Source organism: Coloeus monedula (genome assembly GCF_965178545.1).
Source record: "Coloeus monedula genome assembly, chromosome: 9".
Taxonomy (NCBI): domain Eukaryota; kingdom Metazoa; phylum Chordata; class Aves; order Passeriformes; family Corvidae; genus Coloeus; species Coloeus monedula.
This window is the reverse complement of record NC_138789.1, coordinates 27,497,180-27,522,860: the sequence shown is the minus strand read 5'-3', so window position 1 is coordinate 27,522,860 and position 25,681 is coordinate 27,497,180. Positions and strand designations below refer to the sequence as shown.

The 25,681-nt window shown below is 42.1% G+C and overlaps 1 protein-coding gene across 4 annotated transcripts in view; it reads left to right on the top strand.

Annotated features, from left to right (window-relative positions):
• Nucleotides 1–6,161: 6,161 nt before the first annotated feature.
• The window catches only part of USP24 (ubiquitin specific peptidase 24), a 60,932-nt gene continuing 41,412 nt past the window's right edge, over nt 6,162–25,681 (top strand). Inside the window, exons 1-8 of one of the 4 annotated variants that reach the window (XM_082287132.1) lie at nt 6,162–6,651; nt 18,639–18,804; nt 19,757–19,824; nt 21,269–21,412; nt 21,923–22,045; nt 22,932–22,967; nt 23,544–23,609; nt 25,118–25,183. In XM_082287132.1, the coding sequence (XP_082143258.1) occupies nt 6,346–6,651; nt 18,639–18,804; nt 19,757–19,824; nt 21,269–21,412; nt 21,923–22,045; nt 22,932–22,967; nt 23,544–23,609; nt 25,118–25,183 (975 nt within the window). In that variant the 5' untranslated portion in view covers nt 6,162–6,345. Of the gene's footprint in view, nt 6,652–7,628; nt 7,668–10,547; nt 10,682–10,716; nt 10,905–18,638; nt 18,805–19,756; nt 19,825–21,268; nt 21,413–21,922; nt 22,046–22,931; nt 22,968–23,543; nt 23,610–25,117; nt 25,184–25,681 lie in introns of those variants that run through there. The other 3 variants (XM_082287134.1, XM_082287135.1, XM_082287133.1) reach the window with 3 other exon arrangements.

Sequence of the window (25,681 nt, the reverse complement as noted above, 5' to 3'; positions counted from 1 at the left end):
GGTGCTGATTTAAGCCCAGCACCATACAGGCCCATGCTGCCATGGAATGGAGTAAAACAAAAAAAAAAAAGGCACCGGATCTGTAAAAAGGTTTCCATTTGCTGATTCTCTCCCTCAGACGCCTTCCAACCTATTCTGTGTTTCACTAATTAGAGCTTAAAAAAAAAAAAATCCTGCAGCTTCACAGACTTGTTTCTCAAGCTTCAGCGCAGAATTTAGACAATGGGAAACTGAAGAAGCAGGTCTTGCTTTAAAGGTCAGCACCTAATTCAGACAAAATCTGCAGAGGGCAAGAAACCAGCAAGGAGCTCCCTGTTGCTCTATCACATTGCACCACGTTTCAGAGTACACCAGGGAAATGCCAACTGCTTTTGTTCCTGGATATCAGATACCCACACACACCACAGAGAGCAGCCTTCACCCTCAGAGCACTGCCTGTCACTACAGGCTCTGTCACCACACCCTTAGCCACACTGAGGGAGTCTTTAAGTCAAGTATATCCCATCAGAGTTAGATTTGCTGTGCTGTTTTCTACCTGCCTAAACAGTGCTCACGCTGTTCCCCACCACAGTCAACTCGTGTTTGCAGTGATTTCATACTCCTATTCACAGCTCTACTGATTATAAGATTGCAAATTCTCTAAGTGTTGGGCTGGTATCACAACAGCCAGGACATTCATGGTGTCACATGTCTCCCTACAGCAGTGTGTTCACATCAGTGGCTCCGTGACACAGCATTGAGGGGTCCCTGCAAGGGGACCAGCAAGCAAGGCTGGGACAACCCAAGGACAAAATAAAAGCACCCAAAAGCTTGGCTTTTGTGTGGTGCCTCACAAACTTCTTCAGTGCAACAAGAAGTCTCCATTTCAGACTGTTTCACTTCTAAAATGTCACTGCCTGAGCCCATCCCTGCACAAACAGGGCTCTACAGTCAACTATTACATCAAGTTTCCTCAGCTAACTTGGCTGCAGGAGAGAGTGAGCATTCAAGTGCCTGCCCCTGCGTGGGTCCCTCGGGGTGCTGCTGCAGCTTGACACTGAATATCCTGTTTGTATCGTTTCTCCCCTTCACCAGCAGCTCAACCAGCCTCTCCAGCATCAGAAATACTTCTGTCCTTGCAGCCCATCTGTAACCGAACTCACATGTCAACACATCATTTATCTAAAATGATGGTAACAAACTGTAACCAATACAGGGAGAGAAATGATCTTTTAAAGAAGTGATTTTACCTACAACCACACACATTAAAAATGGATTAGTCATAACTGCAGGTTTTTTTCAGGGCTCTGTTCCAAATCTGACTCTATTGAATGGTTTCACTCTGCACTTCTGCATCTGAGTGCTTTCAGCTTAAGTTCAGCCTTAGCTTTCATTTCCCACAGCCTGTGATGCTTGTCTCAGGAAGAAGGAACAACCTCTTTGCAGTTGTTTCATTGTCCAGCCCAGAGCTGTGGAGATGTGTTGCAAGACCCACGAGATGGTCTGAGTCGAAAACAAACCCACACAGTGAAGCAGAGAGGGCAGATCTGCTCAGCCCCTGGAGTCAGCTGTTCTCTCCTTTCAGTCCTGTTTCCTTTAACATACTGTTCCACTCTTTCCACGCTCACCTCATGCTGCTTCCATTCAAGGGAAACAGTATGAAACTTCATTTTTGTATTCAGGGGGCCAGCGGGTACCCAGCTTCTGCTGCAGAAAAGCGGTCACGGTTCAGCTCCTGTTCCCTTTGGACGCTGCAATAACAACGGGGACAGACTTGCTGGAGGAGGCACAGCAAGACCACGAGATCTGTTCACCTTCTTTCCCTTTCAGCCCCATGATGGTTTGTAGCTGTTGCAAAAATTAATACACGTTGAGGAGCTAATGGTATCCCTCCATCCCCCAAAAGGCTTGTTAGATATCCATCTTAAAGCACAGTGTTAGTAATATTGTAATTATGATTACTAGTGTGCAGGAGTCCCAGCTTGAAAGCACGGGAAGCTGCCTCTTTGCAAATCACTACTGACAGCAGGCAAAGCCTTGGCTGCTGCCCCAGCTCAAATCTCCTTTCTCGATGGACAAAAGCTGTGAAGGCAGCAAAAATTCCTACCATAGACGAAGTCTAGAAGTGTACTGCAGGAATCTGTCAGCTGGTGCTTGTGAACAGACTCACACACTCCCTGTGTTTGCTAAAATCCTTGTTTTGCGTGAGGCTGCACAGCTACCTGAGGAGTCAAAAGCATCTGTGCATCTCCTTTGTTATTCCTCCATCACAACTGTACCTTGGAGGGGGGTTACAGAGTTCTTCTCTACACAAACACTTTGAACCCCTCTGCTAAAGGCAACCAAACACAATTCATCAGTATCTGCATATAAGAAATGTGATTTTCAATAACTCAGGGGGATTTGCACTATCTACTTCCCGAGGCACTTCCTTAAAATCTACCTACTATGTTAAGCTATAAATAAACTAGAAACAGGAAACTGGAAGAGACTGGGTGGGACAAGGAATACAAGGAAGGAAGAAAGGAAGGAAGGAAAGATAAAATCATTCCAGAAAACCTAAATTAATTCTTTGCAATACTATACAAATGCTTGGTTCTGCAATATCCCAGATATTGGCTTTTTCAGATAGTAATGAGATCATACAACTCCTTCTGCGCTTATGTACTGTAGAGTGGTAGAATCCTGTCGTTAAATTTTGTCCTGATTTGCTGTATTTAGTCATTATTTATAAACAGCAAGTTTCAGGTCATGCTAAGCTTCCCTCGGCAATATATTCCTATGGTATTTTTAACAAAATACGAGAAAGATAGTCTTTTATGCTGAGTAAAACATACACATGAAATTGAAGATTTGGTGGCAACATAATGAACCTTAAATTCCCTTCTAGCAAAATCTCTGAGTATTTATGTAACAATCATGGCTAGGACAGTACAACAAAGAGGGAAACAAAATCAGGGTGGCATTGGTGTTTTCCAAGTACATGAGGTTTTCGCTGGAATTTCCCAGCAGCTGTAAACAACAAGGGAAACCTCCAAGTTCAATAAGGCAGAGAGTCACTTAGTTTGGCTGTGAGTCTATGTTCCACCAGAACAATAGAGTTGTTTCTCTTTGAAGAGAAACACTGCATTCACTGTTTAAATAGCAAAAGAGCTGTAAACACAGGGCTGGCTTTAAAACAAGCTTATGAAGAAAAGCATGAAAGCATTCTCATTAAAAAAACAAATGATTCAAACACACCTACTGTAACATTTCTGCAGAAGTCATTGCAATTCTCCATCACGCTCTATTTTTAGTCTACCTGGCCACACCATGGTCAACCCAAAAGGCCAGGTTCGATGTCACAGCATGACCACTTACCAAAACAGTGGTTCCTGTTCAAAAATGTCGCTTTTCTGTAACACAGGGGTTTCTCATGTCAGACATGCCTCAGGATACACAATATGACACAGTCAGTGGAAAGCGACTACCTTCCACATGGTAAGGCAATCAAATACCTTGTAACTGTGTGTCATATCTAACTGGCAACTACACAGGCACAAACTCCAAGTTATCCAAAGGCAGATCTAGAGGATGTTTGTTCCCCGCTTCAGTTATTTCCTTCCCTTTTCTCCTTGCAGCTCCTGGTGCCCCACAGAGAAAGAATCACTCACTGCTTTCGTTGTTCTCAGGCAAGTTTGCTCTGCTTCTCCCTGCAGCTTTTCTGGATGTGGCAATGCATGAAAAACATTTGCAAACTGGGATTTCCAGGCTGAATAACGTCTAGAAAAGGATGCACCCATTCCTTCACTAAGCTGGGATGTGTGATTTTGTCCTTCAAGCAGTCTCAAGAGAGGTGCTGTCAGTGAAGTCTGTAAAAAATGCTTTTGTTTTTGTTATTTGATGGGGTAAAAAAAGAGGACCAGCACCCCTCACTGTCAGTTATATTTGGCTGCTGAGTCCAAGTGTTATTCTGACATATTGCTAAATTCAAATTCCCTCCAAACTTCTTTCAGGACAGCTGGACTACAGAGCATAAGTAACTTAATGGCAAAGCATCCTCTTCCTTCCTTAGTCACTTGGGATTACAATCAGTTCCTCCATCACTTGTGGTAGTTTTCATTAATTAGCACAAATTTACAGGAGCACCTCCTTGAAATAAATCTAACAGAAATAATGACATCTAATAAATTTCTTACTTTTTCCTAATAACTTTTCTTGCATTAGTAGGAGAAAAATGATGCCAACTGACTTCATCAGGCTGTGAGGATTGACCCATCATTTATAATATCCTTTAAAATGAGGAAGTGTCATTTAAATGTTAGTCACATGAGTAAGCAGTGAGTCAATATTCCGCATATTAACTGAATGCATTTGCAGTGCTGGAGGTTTTCTGAAGCCTGCCAAGATTGAGCCATAACAATTTCTTTTATAGCTGGAGATCAGCCTGAAAGAAAGACCTTCCTAAGATCCAGAAGGTGAAGATCAGAGTCATATGCGCATTATCTCCATTCCACTAAATGTCAGCTTAGAGGAAAAAAAAAAAAATCAGAGAGGATTGAGCAGGATGAAGGAGCTGTGATTACCTTTCAGGAAAGTAAATAAGGAAAATGAGATCACTGGTACCATAGTGCAATTTAAAACTTGATCCAAAACCTTCCAGTCCAACAGACTGATCCATCAGTTTGTCTTTTTCAGAGACCAACACCGAGCTCTGAAAGTTCCTGTTAGAGACCTAAATATTGTTTGTGTCCCCTACAATTGAAACTTTATTTTATGCTGAATGTGATTTGTATCTGAGACATCAGACAGGGGATTCTGGATTCCTAACCCCAGTGCCTTCAGTGGTGTCAACCACTGCTAACACAAAATAGTTTGCCTGAAAACATGAGCCTCCAAAACAAAATGTTAATATACAGATACCAGCACGGATCTTGACAAATCTTTAATCTGTTTCCTCCTTCCTCTTCTCTGGACACAGAAAATACATTGTTACAATGAGGTAATAAATTTACCCTGGGAGAGTGCCAGGAGATACAGATCTACTGACTTCTGTGCAGTACAAGACTTCACCAAGTGTATTTAAGCAATAGATACAACTTTCCCTCTGCTTTGGGCACTAGAATTTTTTTTTCCCAATTGTACTCTGCTTCATTCTGTATACACAGAATGGTTTGGGTTGGAAGGTACCTTAGAGTTCATCTAGATCCACCCCCTGCCGTGGGCAGAGACATCTTCCACTATCCCAGGCTGCTCCAAGCCCCGTCCAACCTGGCCTTGGACACTTCCAGGGATCCAGAGCAGCCACAGCTACTCTGGGTAACCTGTGCCAGGGCCTCACCACCCTGACAGGGCAGAATTTCCTCTTAATATTATATTCTTAAAGAAGGTAACTCCAGTAACTCCACGGTGTGCTCCCGGGAGCCAGAGCATCCTCCCAGCACTTCCACTCCACTCCCAGCCGCCCCTCCAAGGGCAGGAGCTGTCGGCAGAGCCCGGGAGTTCGCTTGGCCATAAAACCGACCCCATTCCCTCAGCCAAGGGCACAGCTGCCCCCGCCAGCCCCGCCGCTCGCTCCTGTCCCCAAACACCCACCGGCTGCGCTTTGCCGCCCGCCGGGCCCGTCGTGCTCCGCTGTGCCCCGCGGCAGCCGCACACTGAGCAGAGCCGTAATTAACGGCGGCACTAATTGCACCGGCAGGAGGCCGGCCCTGGCAGCCTATCCCGGGCTGCCCATCCCCGACATCCCATCCCGCGCAGCCCACCTCCGGCAGTCCGTGAGACACCGCCCGGTCCCGGCGCCGCTCCCGGTACCAATTCCGATAGCGGTCCCGGTCCCCATCCCCAGTCCCAGTCCCAGTCCTGGTCCACATCGTCGTCCCAGTCCCCATCCCCGGTCCCGATCCCCATCCCCATTTCCATTTCCATTTCCGTTCCCGTTCCCGTTCCCATCCCCGTTCCCGTTCCGGTCCGGTCCGGTCCGGTCCCCGCTGCCCTGACAACGCCGCCCGCCCTCACGTGCCCCCTCGGCCACGCCCCCTTCCCACGCCGGTCCATTCATCCCCCACCGCCTCCCCCCGTCACGTGACGCGGGCCCGGCGGGCGCTCCCGGCCGGGGCTTGGCCGCCGCTTCCGGGCCGGGCCGGGGGCGGGGCCGGGGCGCGCGCGGGGGGGCGGGGCGGGGCGGCCGCCGCGGCGGCGGCGGCGGGAGGGGAGCGGCGCTCCCGGCAACATGGCGGCGCGCGGGGCGGGCAGCGCCTGAGCCCGGCGCCCCTCGGTCCGCGGGGTTCCCCCCCCGCCCCCGGCCTCCTCTTTCCTCCTCTTCTTCCTCCTCCTCCTCCTCCTCCTCCTCCTCCTGCTCCTCCTGCCCCGCTCTCCGGCGCGGCCATGGAGAGCGAGGAGGAGCAGCACATGACCACGCTGCTCTGCATGGGCTTCTCGGACGCGGCCGCCATCCGCAAGGCCCTGCGCCTGGCCAAGAACGACATCAACGAGGCCGTGGCGCTGCTCACCAACGAGCGGCCCGGCCTCCACTACGGCGGCTACGAGCCCATGGAGGGCGGGCAGGGCCCGCCGGGCGGGCACGGCTCCCCCGCCGGCGGGCAGGGCCCCCGCGGCGGCGACGGGGACGGCGGAGGCGGCGGGGGCGGCTTCGACCCGCCGCCCGCCTACCACGAAGTGGTGGAGACCGAGGTGAGCTGCGGGCGGGCGGTCCCGGGGCGGCTCCGGGCGGTGGGAGCCACCCGCAGCCTCCCCGCGGGCGGGGGTCGGCCCGGGCGTGGGGCCGGCGGGATGTGCCCAGGGAGCCTCCGTCACTCCCCGGGCCCGGGACTCCTTATCCGCCTCCATTCCCAGCCTGCCGCCCGCCCGGCGCGCTCCCGAGCCCGTTCCCTGCGATCCCTGCAAGGTGAAGCGCACCCAGGGTTTTCCTTGGCATTCCAGGAATGTGTGGCTACCGTAGGGCTTTGCTTTTCGCTCCCCCTCTTGTGCCTTCTTGCATAATCCCGGTGACTAAGGGCTGTCTATTTTTTTGAACTGTTTGCACAATGTGAAGGAAAGCGCAACGTGGGTATGACCTTAGGTACAGTTTTATTTGGATAAGCTGAGCGTAAGTTCTGAAATAGGAACGCAGTGAGGTCAAATGTTTTTCAAAACAGAGCTTTAAGTCATTACTTAGGGCTGTGATCAGAAATAAAACTGAAGTAGATAGAAGTACTGGAGAATGTCAGCCTTTCCCAGGTTCTCTCCTTCCTCCTTGTTTGCCTTTCTCTCTCTTCCATCCTCTTCCAGAACTCTGAACCCTTCAGCCAGTAGATACACTCATGGTGCTCTCCTTGCTCTCTGGAACAATCTTGTAGTGCTTTCCTATAAAGCCTTCTCCTCCTCTTGGTCTTTTTCTCAAAACTTCACTGAATGCTCATAAGAAAAGACCTAATTAGTAGTGTCCAGACTGTGGGACTCGTGGGGTGAGAACAGCAGAAAGCCCCCCTGTGTGATACCAAAGGGCCACCTTGCATAGTCTCTGTCTCAAAAAGTGGTCAAGAACAGATGCTTAAGCTCGTGAACAAAACCAGGGAACCTCATGTACCCTCCAAGGCTCCAGTGAAGAGTATCCTGAGGGTTTTCTGTGCCAGAGAAGTGCTCCCTTTCTGTGCACGCATGTGTACGTGTCTATAAATACATTTATGAAGAATCCATGGGCATATCAGGTGCGTAACTACGCTTGCACAGATCATCTGTATCCGTAGCCTCAGCATATTGACGTCCAGTCCTGCGGAATAAAGATAGGTGATCCTGCTCACTGAGTTAACTGGGTTAGATCCTGAGCTCCTCTAAGCTGCTGGTGTGTGCTTGTGGAGTAAACTGATCCGTGGGGTGGCACATGTGCTGCGCAGAAGCGGAGCCACTGTTAAACTTCCCTGACTGGAGCGCCAGGGAACTGGTTTCTAACCTTTCCTGTGAAGGATTGAGAGTGAACGAGAGTTCTTGTTGGCATTTAGGTTGGATGTAGTTATAGTTGGGACAGTCTGGCTTGTCAGTGTGACATTTCGAGAGAAGCTGTCAGTGTAAACTTCAGAGAAGCACTTTTTTCCCTGCTCTTGTTCCCATTACAAATGGCACTTTGACAGCTCTCAGAGGACTCTCCCGCCCCCCCATTGTTTCATCCTGTATTTCTGATCAAATTTACTTAACTTTGTAATAGCTTCCTTTGCCACTCACGTTCTTGTTTGCTCTGACTTGTGTTCTTTTTAACCCACGGGAGGGAAGTCAAAACATTTCGATGTAGGTAAATCCCTGCACAGAGCAGGCATTTCAGAAGGATTGAGGTGCCTTGCTACATGAAACTTTATATAAGTTCATGCCTCAATTTAGTAATTGGATCCATTTGCATATGAGCATCTGTCAACTCCTGCACGTGTATGCAAAACAGTATTTTTGTAATAAAAGAGTTATATCTATAAAAATCTTGAGATTGGAATTGTTGCCTGTGCATATTTGTCTAACACTGCAGCACAACTTAACAGCTTTTGGCATACATTTTATGAGAGAGGGAAAGTGATATATGATCAGTCCTTGGGTTTTTTTATTCATCAGCTGTAATCTAGCATTACATTTAATAAGCTACAGCTATTCTTTAAGCAGTTAATCAGTAATTAATCAGGTTAATCAGTAGTTTTCCATTCAGCAGAAGCTTATGGCATATGAAGCTGTACAGAAAGCCATTGCAGAAGCAGCTATATTATTCATTGTAGTCATACACATTATGGTGAAACATATTGTACCCCATGCTGTCTTGTGGTAATTCAGATGTTATTTCTGGTTTTCTTCCTCTCAGTATCATCTCTCTTTCTAACAGCTCTTCGAGTGTGTATTCTTCCTTCTCTTCATAATACCAGTTTTAACTTTTATTCAGTGGGGAGGAAATGGGGTGTTAGATTTTTGGATTTTATATATCAGCAGCAGGAGGTAAATCACAGGAGAAGAATTCCTAGAAATATTCCCCCAAGTAAAATGTTCAAGTCTAACACTTCATGAACAAAAGTTAGGATTAGATGTTACAATTTAAAAATAGCAAGAATGCTTCAGTCATTCTTCAAGACATGTGTAACAGGTCTGTACTTTGAATTTACATGCTTTTTTTGGCTGAGCACACTTTAGCATGCATATAAGAATAAGTGTATGAATGATTAAACACTTTACGTTTTCCCTAATCAGTAATGAATCCATTATGTTTGCATATGCTTATTCGGTCTCTATTACATAATGTTAGAATCTGTTCAACATTCATGTGGATCAAAGAAAGGCTTGTCTAGTGGTTTTCTTTGAAAAGAGCACAGCAACCAGATACATATCATACTAGTTAAAACATGTTTTCTTTAGATAAGATAGTAAAAATCAGTATGAATCCTCTTTCAGTGGTCCAGACTGCTGGTCTTCAGGGCTGTCTGGAAGTCTTAAAGAAGCTTGAATTCGGAGTAACTGGCCCAGAAGTAAGATAGCTGCTGTGAGCTGGTCCAACATATGCCCTGTGCTTTCTTTCTGTGTGAGGCTTGAGCTGAAGATGTGCATAAATTTCAATTTCATTGGATTAAAACTTCACTTTCAGCTGGCCAGTGTTTCCGAGTTGCTTCAGTTTTAGGTTGATGGCTGTGGTGTGCCTCTGGCGTTGATGCTGGTAGCATGACCACACTTAACTCATCAAAAGGAAAAGGCCAGACAAACTTGGAAATACAAAGGGGGCTTCAGTTCATTTCTGCAGTCTTTCTGAAAGTGCAGGAAGTTCAGCTTGAGGCTTACAGCTGATTTGAAGTTTTACCCTTCGTAGCACCAAACCACATTGATAGACTGAGGTCACCTGCTTTTCCAAGAGGTAACTTTGTGTGTTTGACATAACTTCTGTGTTTATGTCTGTTGACAGAAGTAAATCTTGCAATTTGGCAGGAATGTGGGATTTCTGTGTTGATTCCTTAGGCAACATGCAGATTGTCATGGTGTGATTCTGTGCTGAGGGAGGCGGGTGAGGGACGCTATGCTCATCTCTTCATCTGACTGACAGATAAGCTGTTTTATGATCTGCTGCTCTGAATCCTTTATAATTTAAGACAAGACTATAAATGAGTGCGATGACAATGTCTGTCAGTGTGTCCGTGAATTGCCACAAGTGCCACAATTGCTGGCTTTAGTGAGTTCTGGAGAAATGGGATGGAGAAGAGCAGGCTGAACAAATGTGGGGATTGTGACCAGAGAACTTGAAATTGTGGGGAGGGGCAGGTAAAAATATTAAAGATATACCAGTGGTTTGTGTAACCTTCACTAAAACGATCTTAATTTGCTTTTAAAACAGCTTCTGAGAGCCATTACTATGACCTTTGGGCTAAATTGTGATGAACAGATTATATTACCCTCCGGCTATTCCTGTCCCCTTCAGTATGTGCTCTTTTGATTTATGGTTTTTTTAGTTGAACTGGATCAAAAGCTCGTACATGCCAGATTTTACTAGGTAAGGTTTATAATAAAACTTGTCCAAGATTGCTTTTGAGGTGCTGTTTGACTGCAAGAGAAGGGATTTTGTGAAAAAGCCAGGCCGGCAACTGTAGTGAGTGCCAGTGCCAGGAACATTCTCACTAGTCATGCTGCAGAACTGTGGTGTTCAAACCCTACCTCTCCTCATTATTAAAGCTCAGGACTGAAAGCAGTTCTGCCACAGATGTGCTGCGTCACGGTGGGTGTGTAACTTAACCTCTGGTTTAGCTTTTAATGTGTAAAATGAGGATAATGGGGTGTGCTTTATTAGGAGAACCATGGACGTTAGGCTTGTGAAGTTCTTTGATCTTTGAATGGAAGGAGCTGTATTTATTTAAAGACAAAGAAGGTATTTAGCCTCCAAGCAAATGAGATGGATTTCACGCTACAGTTCTGCACATTTAAAGTCAGTCTCCTCTCTTGTAAGTAGTCTTGAGCTTTGCAAAAGTGAATATTTCTTGCATTCTCGTGTGGAAGTTTTACAGTGTGGCTTGTCTACGAATTGGCCTTGTAAAACAATTAAGCAATCAAATAAAGCTCTGTGGTGGATTCTGGCATCGAGGCCCTGGCTGGATGCCATCAGAATGTCAAGTGGAATTAGTATTTTAGCACTCCTGGTTTTCAGCATCACTGTTTTCAAAAATGAGTGGCCCTGGTGTGGAATCTCTTTTTATATTCTGATTCCATTAACAGTTCCTTGAAAGCATTTGAAAGAAAATACTCTGGGTTTCATTCTTGATACAGCGCAGGCTAATAGAGATGCTACATGAAGTTAGGGAAATAGGGGTGATACTGAGAGATGCAGCTGGTTAATTTTAAATGTAAGCTTTGTTTTGAATAACTCACGAAGTCATTATCATGTAATGTGATCGTTAGAGTAATTGCTGGATTGAGAGGAGCACTCTGTAATTACTGGTTCATTGGTGATGAAGGTGATGCCTGCAGGGTCAGTGAAGGTGGGAGACAGCTCTGTACAGCCAAATTCTCAGCTGGGCAGGAAGTCTCTCTGCTATAATGTCCTCTGGAAGCATTTTCTGGTCATCTGCCCAGTTTACAGTGCTATTCTGTGGCAGCTGTTTCATAAGGAAGTGAAATACTGAGGAAGAATGAGAATAAAAACAAATTAGCCAGTGTTAGAAGTTAATTCCAGCAAATCATTTGGATTGCTTTTGGATTAAGGAACAGTAGCTCTTTGTATGAGGAGGGCAAAGAGGAAGTGCCTGTTTCTTTTGTAAGCTTTTATTTTGAAAAAAACATGTATTTGTGCTGCTGTAGGAATAGCCTTTGGTATATATGTTTCAGGAGCCAAATTTAAAATTAATTTTAAAAGCCAGTGTTCCCACTGTTTCTTGCCACTTGATCCTCCTGCTCACTACTTTACAACAGTTCTGGCTTTTCTGATGTCCAGCAGAGAGATCTTGAGAGGCATTTAAAGATTTTTCCATATTAGTTAGTCACAATTTTGGAATTATATACTGTTGAAATCAGCTGCTTTGTCAGTTCTGGTTTCTGGCTCATCAGTATACATCTGTAGAACAGAAGTACAGATGAGTGTTTAGCAGCATTATTCAATTAATTTTCCTTTCCAGAGCCTGACCTTTGGTCACTAAAACATTACATTAAATACTTTATATAGTGGTTTTTGCAGCACTTCTCTATTAATTCCTGGTGTTTTGGCAAAGGGAGATAAAAGTATTGACTTAATTTTAAGTACTGAAATGTTAAGCGTTTGTGATTCATTGTTTTATTGTTTTAAAGTACAGTGTTGATCTGATACCACACCAAGTTATTCTGAGTTATTTGGGAACAAGCATGAGGTTTCGTGCTTATGAAAACTTAAGGGTTGGGAGGAGTAACGGTGTAGACTCCGAGTCTGGCTGTTTGTAGTTACACTAATGGAGTAAGTTTTTAAATATATCTGCAGACAATAGTGAAAAAACATGGAAGATAAGTGTTTTCCTTGGTTCCTTATGAATGGCATTCCTAACAGTGCTTTCCATGACTTCTTCCTCGCCTACAACTTATCAGACTTCAAAATACGTTGCCAAAAGTGGTTGTAGTGAATCTGCCTCAGATTTCACTGAATACTGTGGTAATAGCAGTATAAAAGGGCAGAGAGGCTCCTTGTATTTTCAAAGTTAAACGGTGGTTTGAATTCAAGTGCTATTTTTACAGAGCCTCGGTTGTTTTGTTTTGCTGTGACGCTCAGGACTATGTTTATCTCTGAACAAGCAGGCAAGTACATCAGGGAGTATTGCCTGGTAACATCACACCATCACCCTGGAAATCAGGGAAAGAGTACAACCCATGTTTTCAGAAACTCTGAGTTAATTTCCAGCTTTGCTGAATTTATTTTTCGAATTCCTGTTGTGTTCTTATTAGCAGTCTTACCCAGTTCTTGGTTGTGAGGGGTGGGGAGCAGAGGAAAGGTGGAGCCATAGGGGTTTTGTGGTTATAGTTTGTTATAATCCTTTACAGCTACTAAGGGTTTAGTCTAAACATGCATCCTTGATGGTGCACATCCTTGTGCTGCTCTCACTTAAGGTCAGTGTCTAAAACTTCCTGTGAGAAAGTTCACTAAATAAATTGGGTTTTTCTTAGGGCATCTCTGTGATAGGGTGAGAGTCCAGATCAACTTCAGTTAGGTGGAGTCTGTAAAGGAGGATTTATTTTCCTTTAGTAGTAGACTGGTATCATTCTTTTATATTAGCATGACAAAATGCTAGCATTTTTTTCTCATGACAAGACTGCATTTGTTTGTGTGAAGTAGTCCATAGTAAAAATTTGAAGAGCTTCATTTCTATGAGAAAAGAACAAAACAAAACATCTGTGTATCCCACCAACAAGCTTATGTTCTCTTAGCAGAACATAAATAACAAAAAACATTCCTGTCTGTTGCTGCATTTAAAATTTTTGCATCCAGATGTTTCTTTGGATGAAAATTCAGGGGTGAGATGCTGTATCTCTTTAGGACTTAAAAACTGTGACAATACTTTGCAAGTAAATGCCTGTTTGTCAGTAAAACATCCAGGAAATCACAGTGGGTTTTCTTATTGCCAGATAAGAAACATAATGTGGAAATTCCCTTCATGACACCATTTTTTGAGTCTTATTGATACTGACATTCACAAGAGGATACCAAGCTTGCTCTTAGCAATGTGGATCCAATGGGTTTGATCTGAGTGCAGGAACAGGCAGCTAGGAAATACTCCAATTTTGTTCCCACATCTACCACTTAACAAGAGTTGAAAGTTCTTTAACCTTTTTGGATTACCAGTTTATAAATAGAAAGTAGGTTATAGGTATGAAAATGTGACTTTTTTTTTGAACAGTCAATACCTTGTTCTTCGTGTTCATGTGTAAGTGCAAGGTGGTAGCTTTGAGTTGTTTGAAAGGCTTTGAATCCTTACCTGTCTCTTTCAGTTCTGGGTAACAGAATATCCCCCTTTTAGGAGTTAATTAAAAGAAGAAAAGGTTTGACATCCAGACGTGAAAGTAAAAGCTGCTTTAATCAATAGTCTGGCAGATGGAGGGACTGTCAGGTCATGACTTCAGGATTCATAGCTTCTCCCACAAATTGATGGGCACAGTACATCAGAGCAGAGAAACGCTCTATTTTTATGGGTATTTGATGTATTTCTCTCACCTTGCCTCCACCTGAGCATTGCAGTGCTCTGCAAACACTTGTGTGTGATGCATCAGTGCTGTGGCAGAGGGGAGCATCCCTGCTGACACTTTGCAGCTGGGGAAGCTGAAGCATTGGGAAATTGATTTCTTTATGTTGACTATGTCTGTGATTAAAAACTGAAAGGTGGACCTAAAATTTTTGTCTGCTAGTTCTGGCTTTATGCGTTTTGTTTTTCCATTACTGCTTTTCAGAGCAGTTAAACTTTGTCCTGTTTGTAGGTACATAGTAACAAGGTTTTGTGGTTGTTTTTTTTTAACAATGCAATGAAACATGAAAAATCTGTTTTCTTGGTGATAAAATGATGGTTATTTTGTGAAAGTCACTTATTAGAGAGGCATGAGGTAGAGGTAACTGCTTGGTCTGCTGGTGTCTTAGTCTGATCCTGTTGCTTGTTGAAAGAAACGTGACTTTGGGGGTTTGTTTCCTAAGTTATACTAGATTCAAGAGCACATAATGTGACTTAGCTGTGGTGATAATAGATTCTGTTGGTAGCCTCCTATCAAAATCAGATTAACGAATTTAAATCGTAATTTGACTGTAATTTCATTACTAAGGCTGCCAATTAGAATTAAAACAAGTCTTAAACTCCTTGTTATTTTATGTAAAGTGACTGGTATGGGAAGTGTCAGTGGCTTCAGTTAAGCAGTGTTTGATGAGTTAATTAGCTGAATATGCATGAATGAGTTTTGAAGCTTTAAACTGTGACCTTTTGGCAATTAAAGTTAATTCATATTTTACTTTTTGTGCTAATCTTTGTTCTGTGTTACTCTTCAATAGAAGGTTTTATGCTATAGATTTAAGCAATGCTTTATTGATCAGATGTTGAACAATTTTTGTTTATTAAGCCTTGCAAGCAACTCTGGGAAGTGCCAGGTCCCCAGAGAGGGAATCTTAAATCAGTGCTTGAGCCTGTTCCTGTGAGGATATTTCTCCTGGGAGCCTGTGTGTATGTTTAGCCATAACTGCATTTTCACACCTTGAAAATAAGCCAGAAGAGTCAAGACTGTTAGAATGAGGGGATTTTCAGGGCTTTTGTGCAATAAGAGATATATCAGAAGGCATGGAAAACTATGTTAAAGGTTTGTCAGCAAAAGTTTTCTGGTCTCAGTATTTCAGCTGCAGGAATAGTCAGAGATTTGTGATGTGCATCATGACTTCCTACTGCAGAAAAGAGTGATTCTTACAGCCTTTTAGACAGTTTGGATGACCCATTAGTGACCAGGAATGGGGTTGGGATTTTTTTTCCTTTTTACTATTCTATAGAAGAACATCCCTATAAATCCTTATCATGTCGGGGGCCAGTCCAGTGTTAAGTCTGTCCAGCCAGAATTGCAGAGTCCTGAGACAGGTCATCCTCAACTAGCAGACACCATTCTGAAGTCACCTATCTGAGGGGAGGGAGATAGTTCTTTTAATATCTTCATTTATAAACAATTTATATATATAAACAAGCAAACAAACCCCATGTAATTCCCCAAAGACAGGATTCAGAAATTCACCTTTTGGGAGGCTGATATGGCCTTGTATCCTATTTACTTTCACATGTACAGTAATTTTTCTTTTAAAGCTTTTATTTCATCCATGGACCTTTGTCAGTAGAGTTTGCAGTGACAGTTCCTGAGCTCCTCAGTTACAGAGCATTAATTGTGGATATGTGTTCAGGGCTGTGTTGCATTTGTGAATGTCAGCAGAGCAGGTGAATTCTCCAGGCTGTGTTGGAGTGAGATCTGTGTGCAGATCACCAGCCAACATAAGATTATGCAAGAACTGAGCTGACATTTCACCTTGCTGTAGCAGCTGCTGGTAATAAACCCCACACTTTAAAGAGCAGTGCCCAAATTGATTAAAAAATGTGTGGTGAACAATTTGGGGTTTTTCATGTGCAGAAGGACACTAATTGTGAAAGAGGAGCAGTAAGTCTTTAAAGAGACTGTTTCTTGTAGTAGATTTGTTGTAAGAAACACGACTCAGTCTGCACTAAGATAATGTGAACGTAGCTGTAATCTCCCAGAAATGCAGAGTGTTAAATTTATTAGTGGTTTGAAGGGGAATTTGGGTTTTAAACTGCCTGGGTGTGTATTTGAGACTGTCACAGGTTTCACAGTAGCTGTGAAGCTATGTGGATGTGATGTGTTCTAAAATTAATAAATGAACTTGATGCTTTCTGCACATGGTTTTAGTAGCAGAGCACTGTCAAGGAAGAAGCCTCATTGCTTCTTAATTCCTGGAATGTGCCAAGAGCATGCTCCTTCGATGCAAGTAGTTCTCATTACTAGGGCAATATTCCAAATACCACACTCATTTTTTTGTGGAAAACCATCTTGTCACTGCACTGTTGGTAGCAATAGTCCAGATGTGTTCTAAGCATAATTTATGACAATGGAAGCTGAATGTACAGTGAATAACATGTATTATTTCACTTTCCATATGAATTTCTGTGTCATGGACCCTGGCAATCACTTGTGTGGAAACAGGTAACTAAAGAGCAGCATGGCTTGGATGCAGATGGGAAAGCAGAACAACAAGTGGAGTTTTTCAGCTACAGCTGAAGGTCTGCGTTGCTGTTCTGCATCTCTTAAGATGCCAATTGGTGTCACTGCTTTTATTTGGTGTGGACACTTTCCTCCAGGGAATGAAGCAACTGTAGCTCTGTATCTGACACATTTGTTGAAATGTTGCTTTCCTTGGCTACAATTCGAGGCTGAACTGTAGTCGTTGAACACCCAGCAATTGGGTGTTTATATTTTACTCAGTCTGCCTTTATTGTACTAAAAGTTCATTCCTGTTCTGTTACTGTGAGGACACTTTCTTTATAACTGCACATTGTCTTCTGTAGGAAATAGTTATGTGTTCTGCATGGATGTTCTTTACAGAAGCTGTATAATTAACAGTTTAATTCCTAAAAAATGCTTCTAAATAATTTCAGTGTCTTTTCATTTAGACCTTCAAATACCTCTTCTCCAAAACCTGAAGCATTTAAACAGGGCACGATTTGCTAGATGGGAATTACATTAGGCTTCCATGCACAGCGCTGGATCGGGTGATGACAGTTTCAGAAGTACAACTTCCCATAAAGACAAGCTGAGAACTAAATGTTTAGTAGGGAGTTGGAAAAGGTGGCACTTTATTTCCCAAACACTGATGTGTGGGGTTTTTTAAGCACTGTTCTGTGTTCTGTTCCTATAAATTGTACTGCTGCTCTCAGAACCTGTTAGTAAGTCCAGCCCGCATGTTGTCCATGAGCTTTAAAGGTTAGGCTCTATACGATTGCTGTTCCCTTGGCTTAATATCTTTGAACCATTATGAAAGTGAATGACACATTTACTTTTTTTAAAACAAGTCTAATCCTGCAAGTAGCAAATGCCGTGAGAGAGCTGGAAGCACACTTGTGTGCATCCATTGATTCTGTTCTTTGTATACCATCTCCTCCAGAGTTCAGTTTTTCTTTTGGTTTATTCCTTTTTTGTTTTTCCATTCACTTTCCTGACACTGTCTGTTTTTTACTTTCAAATATATTTCCTGCCTTCCCTCCATGTCCCTGGCTTCTCTCTCAGTGGGATCTTGTTACCATCACTGCTCTTGTTTTCCACTGTCTCCAGCAGTGGCTCCTGCTCGCTGCCAGGCCTGATCCAGACATTCTGTCCTTTCTCCTGCTGGCTTTGCCTGCTGTTGTGGAGGCAGGGAAAGGTAGTCCATGTGAACTCTTTGACACATTGGGTAGCTGGCATCTATGGGAGGTTAAAAAATAAACAAAAGAAAATAAATGAGTAACTTGTCTACTCTTTCTCTGGTGCTGCTGAGGCACTTACCTCATATGGCACTCAGTGGAGAGCAAGGGGTAATTCTGTGTCCTATACACAGAAATAGCTGCTTTTCAGTGGCATTAGCAGGAAACCTGTAAAGCTTAGCTGCAGTCATTATGACTTCAGGAGAAGGACAATTACATTACCTTGTTGGACAACCATATTTGATGTAGATTTTTCTTTAGATTAGTAGTTAGTAAAAGAAAATCCTGATGTACTGAAACAGTATCCTGTATTTCTAATGTGGTGGGATGAAATGGACTTCCCTTAGAGTAAACTGTTCCCATATTCTGCGTGAGTTGTTGAACAGAAGATTAATACACAGATCTATGGAGATCAAAATTTGTACTCTACAGTCTCGCAGGGACTGGAAGTACTTATCACCTGGCTCTAGGATCTGATATCCTATGGAACCAGATTTGCCTCTTAAATAGGCAATTAGTTATCAATTAGTTATGTAAACATAGTAGTTATCACCTACACGAAATACATCAAGGTATGTAATCCCTTCAATTCAAATTGAAATATTAAATTCTACTTTGAAAAATACGAGCAGCCTCAGGGTTGAGAATTTGACATGCTTGTTACAAGCACAGCTGCCTTTTCTAAACCCTTTAATGTGCCTAGGAAACTGTGTCACTTGAACTTTTTTTTTTCACCCACAGAAAAATGATGAAAATGGGAATTGCTCTGGTGAAGGGATTGAGTTTCCAACAACCAACTTGTATGAACTGGAGAGCAGAGTTTTGACAGATCACTGGTCCATACCCTACAAGCGGGAGGAGTCTCTAGGCAAGTGCCTAATTGCATCCACCTACCTGGCAAGACTGGGTAAGTTCCCTTTCACAAATACACAGATTATCTGTTCAGAGGGTGTCACAGACAGAATGTTGGGCAGTTGTGTCTTTTGGTTTAATCTTGCTGCTGTATACTTGCACCCTGCTCAACAATCCCATCTCTGGGAAAGTGGTTAACAGTGAACTGTAAAAACAACATTGATCTCTTTTCTTTCTCTCTAAAGTAATTTGTTTGCTTAAGTTTTTTTCAAAAAGTGGCACACATGTTTCTTTATGTTCTAATGATTCAGGGAATTACATCTTTTCAGAGCTAAATTACTGACTCTTTTTTTTTCCTTGTGCTGGTTATTTTTCATTCATAAAAACAAGCTGTCATCTCAATGCCTGCTGTACCATGCTTGTATAAGTGGTTGTTTTTCCCTGGTGAAATGCTTACATTGCATTAGAACTGAATTTGGCTCTTCTGTATTCTGTTCTTTGGCTGGGGTTAAGAGTGTTACGGAGGCACCACACCCAACAACTGATGTATAATGAGAGTACAAGATAGTTTTTCAGTCACGCCTGATGGCAGACTAAAGGATGTTGTAATCTCTTGGAAGAGTAGAAGTTAAGTGGTTCTGGTTTGCTTCTTTGTTTCCAATCCGTGTTAAAAGGCTGTGCTTTCATTTGGTTTTGGAAGGAGGCTGTGAAGTATCAGTAATGTATGAATTGTAAACTCTGAAGTTTACACGTTACTTATGGTTCTAATAATGCTTGAAGAAGTTGTAAAAGGTGTTGGGAAATGAATTCTTAGTTCTGAAAATCAGGTTCTCTCGACCCATGCTTTTTGTGGCTTGAAAAGCATGCTAGTTACGAATGAACAGTAGCACTTTTATGACTGCTGGTTTGGATTGGTGTTCCCAAAAACTTGCAACCAGGTCCCTGAGGTCATCTTAAAAAGTAATTTTTTTAAAGTACTGTTCAAAAGCACTCTCCTTTCTGTAAAGGTCTTTCTGATTCCGATGAGAATTGCAAGAGGTTTATGGACAGATGCATGCCTGAAGCATTTAAAAAGGTAAGTAGACACAGTAGGCCAGTTCAGTGTTTCTTTGCATTGTTCATGGTGAAAAAGTGTTTTGTAATCCAGACTTCAGGCAGCTACTAAGTGGGTTCTTGGATTAAAATCACACTCAAATTACTTTCCTGGGTTAAAATCGTAGAGATTTAAATCATACAAGGTCCCAGTTCTGTAACTGGCCAACTTTAGCCCATAAGTAATTTTCTTTTTTTTTTTTTCCCTTTCAATGAAGAGCCCTGTAGTAATTACCAGAGCCCAAAGAGAGGTTTAGAGACCCTTGGATATGGCCATTAGTGGCAAGTTCATGATCAGGTTTCCATTAACTGTTCTTTCTCTTATTTCTTCAGAGGGTTGCTAAATTCTTTTCACAGTCCATTTAGAATTTTATCTTTCACCTCAGTTCTTAATGCCCTGTGTTTCTCTGGGCTATTGTGAATTTTCTCTCTAGAGCTTCCCAAAATAATTGGCTTCCCTCTATTCCATCCACTTCAGGTGCTGCCTAAATTTCCTGCCCAGTTTTTAGACCATATGTATAAGAACACATACATACCCTTTAAAAAGTTACTCTGTCCTAGTGTTAAAATACTGAGAATATGATTATATTTAAGGAAGGTAGAAATTCAAGGGAAAAATTTTTTTTTCATTTAGTTATCAGAGTACTAATCTTACATGCAATAGTTTTATATCACTTGGTATTGTTTGCATAAGAAATAAGCAATGTAGATTGTTCCTCCAGAAGGATAATCTGTGGAAATCTAAGTTCAGAATGTGCTGAATTACAATTTGCTGAAATATTTGCAAGAAACTCGATTAGTGGTACAAAAAGTAATTGTATTTAAACTATTAAGTTTTTTTATCTGCTTCTGTTCAAATACAGCAGAAATTAAATGAAGTTTGCAGATGGCAGCCAAGTGTCCTTTATAAACAACCATGAAACCAGATTTAAAGAACATGTTTCAGTAGGTGGAAGCAGCACTAAATAACTCTCTCTCCTGGTACATGTGCTTTGTTTTCCAATAGGAGATGCTCAGAAAGTGTGAATTGATAAATGGTTACCTTAGCTGAATCAGTGCAGCTCTGTGGCTGCCTGTTTCAAGATTTAATAGTTGTGTGTTCAATCTGCAGATTCATTTCATATTAGTTGTTCTTTGCAAAGGTTACGGTCTCTACCAGTGCATGCAAATGGAAAACAGTTTGATAGATTTTATTTTCTGTCCTAAAGTGTGATTTAAGGTGTTCTTCTGCAAAATTATGAATTGAATTAACTCTTAAGCCATTAGTGCAGAAAGAACATCTGAAAAACACACCAGACAGTTATGAGTGCCTTCCAAGGAAACATTTGCTCTGAAAACAGTCTCAGGAGTTGATAAATTTCTCCTGGTTTGTGATTGTGCTCAAACTTGTAAAAAAATTACTTTTTTTTTTTTTTTTTTCTTGTTAGCTGTTGACATCCAGTGCTGTTCACAAGTGGGGAACCGAAATCCATGAAGGAATCTACAACATGCTCATGCTGCTGGTGGACCTGGTTGCAGAAAGAGTAAAACAAGATCCTATTCCCGTGGGCCTGCTTGGTGTGCTTACAATGGTATTTGACTCTCTGATGCAGTTTCTAATACCTGGGCATTTGGCATTTTGTATTTCTGCAGCTGATGCTTTTTCCAGCTGTGTAAGTTGTAATTCATTGTCTTAAAAACTGCAGCCATTGCTTGCTGCAGATACTTAACATCCAGTATGGAATTCAGAGGGGTGGGTGCTGTTCAGAACTTCTGAAAACTAGCAGTTTTTAAAAAAAGCACGTTTTTGTCACTTTGCTATTTATGTGTTAAAACTGATACTTTGAGTTCAGTTCTCTGTTTGATGGACCTCTGGCTCATGTGGTTATTGGATATTGTCCATACAGAATGGAAGCTTCAAAATGCTTTATATGGTGAGAAGTGAGAGGCAGGAGCAGGGAGCTTGTGTTCAACTTTATTTTTTTGCTAGATCTTTAACTGTCAGCCAGGAGAATGCTCAACTGAAACAGTCAAATGTTATCAAGATAAGTTTTGAAACTGGCATAAGCCACCTGTTCATTGCCATGGGCTTTTCTTTCAAGGCATTTAATCCCGACAATGAATATCATTTCAAGAATCGAATGAAGGTGTGCCAGAGAAACTGGGCAGAAGTCTTTGGGGAAGGGAACATGCATGCTGTCTCACCCATATCCACTTTTCAGAAGGTAAGCATGGCCATGCCCTAAATTCTTATTTTAGGGTGGATGTCTTTGTTTCAGATAAGATTGTTTGGTTAGTAGGTATTTATCACACTAAATTTAAATATGTCACCAAGAATTATAGAAAATAGATGTTGAGTATGTGTTGATCTGTAGACATTAATTTGTGCTCTCAAATTGTTCTGATGCCCTGTTAAAAGCTGCATTTAGAAATGGATGTACTTTAAAGTAGCACAACAATCTGTGTGTTGCTTTAGACATGAAGCACACAACGGGTAGATCTGTGTTTCTAATACTGACATCTGTTTGGTTGTTGAGTGTGAAATGACCAGGATAACTCCAAGTGTTCAATTCCAGCAGAGAATTTGTGCTTTTCTGACAGCCAGGGATAAAATATCTTCAACTCAGACACACTGGCAAGGAGGCAGTTTTTGAGGTTTACACTGTCTTGTCACAGTTGTTCCACATGGGTGGGTCCAAAACAGCATCAATGGAGTTGATTTCCCCTTCAGGAAACAAGTTTGTGGCCACAGAAGGAAAATCCTACATCTGCTGCTTTGGGAAAGGTGCTTTAGTAATGTTCCACACTGCTACAGTGCTGTAAATACAGTTGAGTGTGAGTCAGCAGCCACAGTGTGATCTGTTGCCACAGCACATGGGCAGTGATGTCAGGCAGAGTCCAAAACAGGATGATGCTCATGAGAACCAACCAGAGCTCCAGCTATACTTAATAAAGGAGCTGTTACAAGCATTGTTTTATTTGTGTAATAGTACATCCATTTGAGGTGGGGGCTAATGGGCTGAACGTGTCTGTCCAAATGTCTGTTTCAGAAGACAAATGTTTAGCATTGATGTTGCAGCTGCTAATTTGTTCATGATCTTATTGTTCAAGGAGCCTCACGGGTGGCTGGTGGATCTGGTAAACAGGGTAGGTAAATGTAAACCAGAATTGTTGTTTGTCACTTGAATTCATTGGTCTTCAGAGATAATTTCTTCTCCCATCCCCCACCCTGCCCTGACTTGTTTTTTCACTCCTCACTTTTCTGACAACCACAGAAAAATAGTCTAAGATTTTAATCCTGCCTTGTAAAATACAGCTTGTTGAGTTGCTGCCTTCTCCCTTGGGCACCTTTACCCTAATGTGGTATCTATGACTAGAGGAATTTGAGAGCCCAGCTGAGGCTGCAGTCACAGGTCCCCCAAGAAAAAGTGGCAAGTCAGCTGTTGCTGTATGTGGTCTGCCTTTCCTCCCTATGTCCATTTTTACTCAAGACAGAGTTTCTAGCTTGATGTTTAAACTCTGGTGCCATGTGTAATTGCATTGCATTCCCCCGTGTGCCCCTGAACTCCCATGAAAATATAAAGCTTCTTTTGGATGGGATGTTCCATGGTAAAGGACACTTGTTGGCATCTCAGGAACTGTCAGTGGAGTATTTTCTATAATCTCTTATTTAAAAGATAAAATACTGTTGTTCACTATGTAATGCTGATTATTTTCTTTCAGTTTGCAGAGTTGGGTGGATTTTCAGCAATTCAGTCCAAACTCAATTCAGAAGATATTGAACTTGGGGTAAGTCCATCTTGTGTCATGAGACTTTTCCCTTTCCATTGCACCCTTCAGGGACAACCATCAAAGTCCCTTTTGGCAGTGCTTTTTACCTTTTCTTTGGTACCAGAGCAACACTCCCATAGAGCCCTGGAGAAGTGCTGTCAGGCTGGCAGTCAAATGAGGTTATACATAAGAATCCTGACTGAAAAGCAATTGAGACTTCACAGAAAAGAGGAGAAATTAGTGTACCTTTCTGCTAGCATTCAGCCTTCTGGTTAGACATCAATCAAAGTAGTTTCATTGTATGTTCATCAGTATGTGCCTGGTTTTCTGTTTACTGCACCCATAGCTGCATTTAGCTGCAAGTGAATTGACTTCTGTCATTTATTACAGAAATTGCTGTTTAAGGAAAAAAATCCTTAGGAAGACAGACAGTGTCTAATCCTAAACAACTTTTTAGGAGCTGTGTCTTAAAACTGACTGGTTCAACAGAGCTAAACTATTTTTAGTGATGAAGTCTGACTTGGTTAGTTTTAGCTTCCTAACCTATATTCAGGAGACTTCCAATTCTTTCAAGCTTTGGAGAATGAGGAGGCTAAAGGAAAACGATGTCATGTGGAACCTTGTCCCCCAGTAGAAAATCAGTCTGCTTTCAGTGACATGCCACTTGGAGAGAATTCAACTTTTTTTCTTGGGATATTGATGTTTTCTGCTCTATATAGAGATAGGTTCATATGTGAGCTTGACAGAAGAATAAGGAAAAACTTGATTTACATCCCAGTCCTGTAACAGAAACTTTGACTTGACTTTGTTTAATGATTAATAACTGCTTGCTTAGGAAGGAAATCTGGGTCAACGTCACTTAATTTGGGCCTTGGATTGCACTGCTGCACACTCAGTTCCACAATTCTTGATCCAGTGTGAAAAGAAACTGATTTTGATGTTATTTATTGGCAAACAAATACCTTTATACATTTAATTTCTTGATGATAGATACCACTTTAAAATCATGCATTGAAGAGATCTTGACATGTATATGACACATTTACAAAAGCTTTCTCCCACATAATGCTTTGGGAAAAAAATTTGCCATATGGCTTTAACCTTAAATTTTGCATTCACACTTCTGATTGCTGTAGAGAGCAAGCAAAATGTGATATGTTCCTTTCCGTCTGTTTATTTCTGTGACTGAAACAGGATCTGTCAGAGAACACTGAACAGAGTGATGAGAGGACCAAGATTAGTGAAAACTGGGAAGGCATTTTTTATTTCAGACAAAAATATATAACACATACTGCATGCCATGTATAATATATAGCACATACTCTACTGTGTGCCATAGAGTAAATCTTTCTTAAACCATGTGTTGTAAAGGACTTGCACACCAAAAACAGTTGTAGCAAATGACTGGAAATGTATGATGAGATAAATAATACTTGTTCACCTTCATTTGCCTTTTAAGCTATAGGTTACTAACTATGAAAAAATCTCTTAAATATGCACCTAAATACTTGCTGTCTTCCTTTCAGGCAATCTCTGCATTAGTTCAACCATTTGGAGTTTGTGCAGAGTATCTTAACTCTTCTGTAGTACAGGTAAAATGTCTTTGTTATGACTTATAAGAGGACTGAAAATTCATTTCCAACTGTGTTGGTGTGAAACTGGTGACTAATTTGAAAAGCCTTCAAACCTCACGTTGCAGAAAGTACAAGAACCATTTTGAGCATCTTGAGGTGTTGAATAAGGGGCTCAGACAATGTTCAGACTCGTTTTCCAAGCAATGATCTGTAGTCATGTATCTACATCTGTAGCAATGAGAAGCTTTACCACTGTCACTAGTAAGCTTCATCAGTATAAACCATGTGGGAAAAGAATCCAGCCTGATGGATGGATTTTGCTTTTAGTTTAACTTCCTGGCTGAGATCAAGCACATGGATATGGGAGTTTACACTGCAAAAATTGTGGTACAGGCAAAAAATTCACCAGGATCTCTTTGTATGTGCAAACGTACTCCAGGCTTCATACCTGCCCTCACCACCAAAAAAACTATTGACTTAAGTGACTGAAAGATTTTATTTGAAGAGGATGTAGTT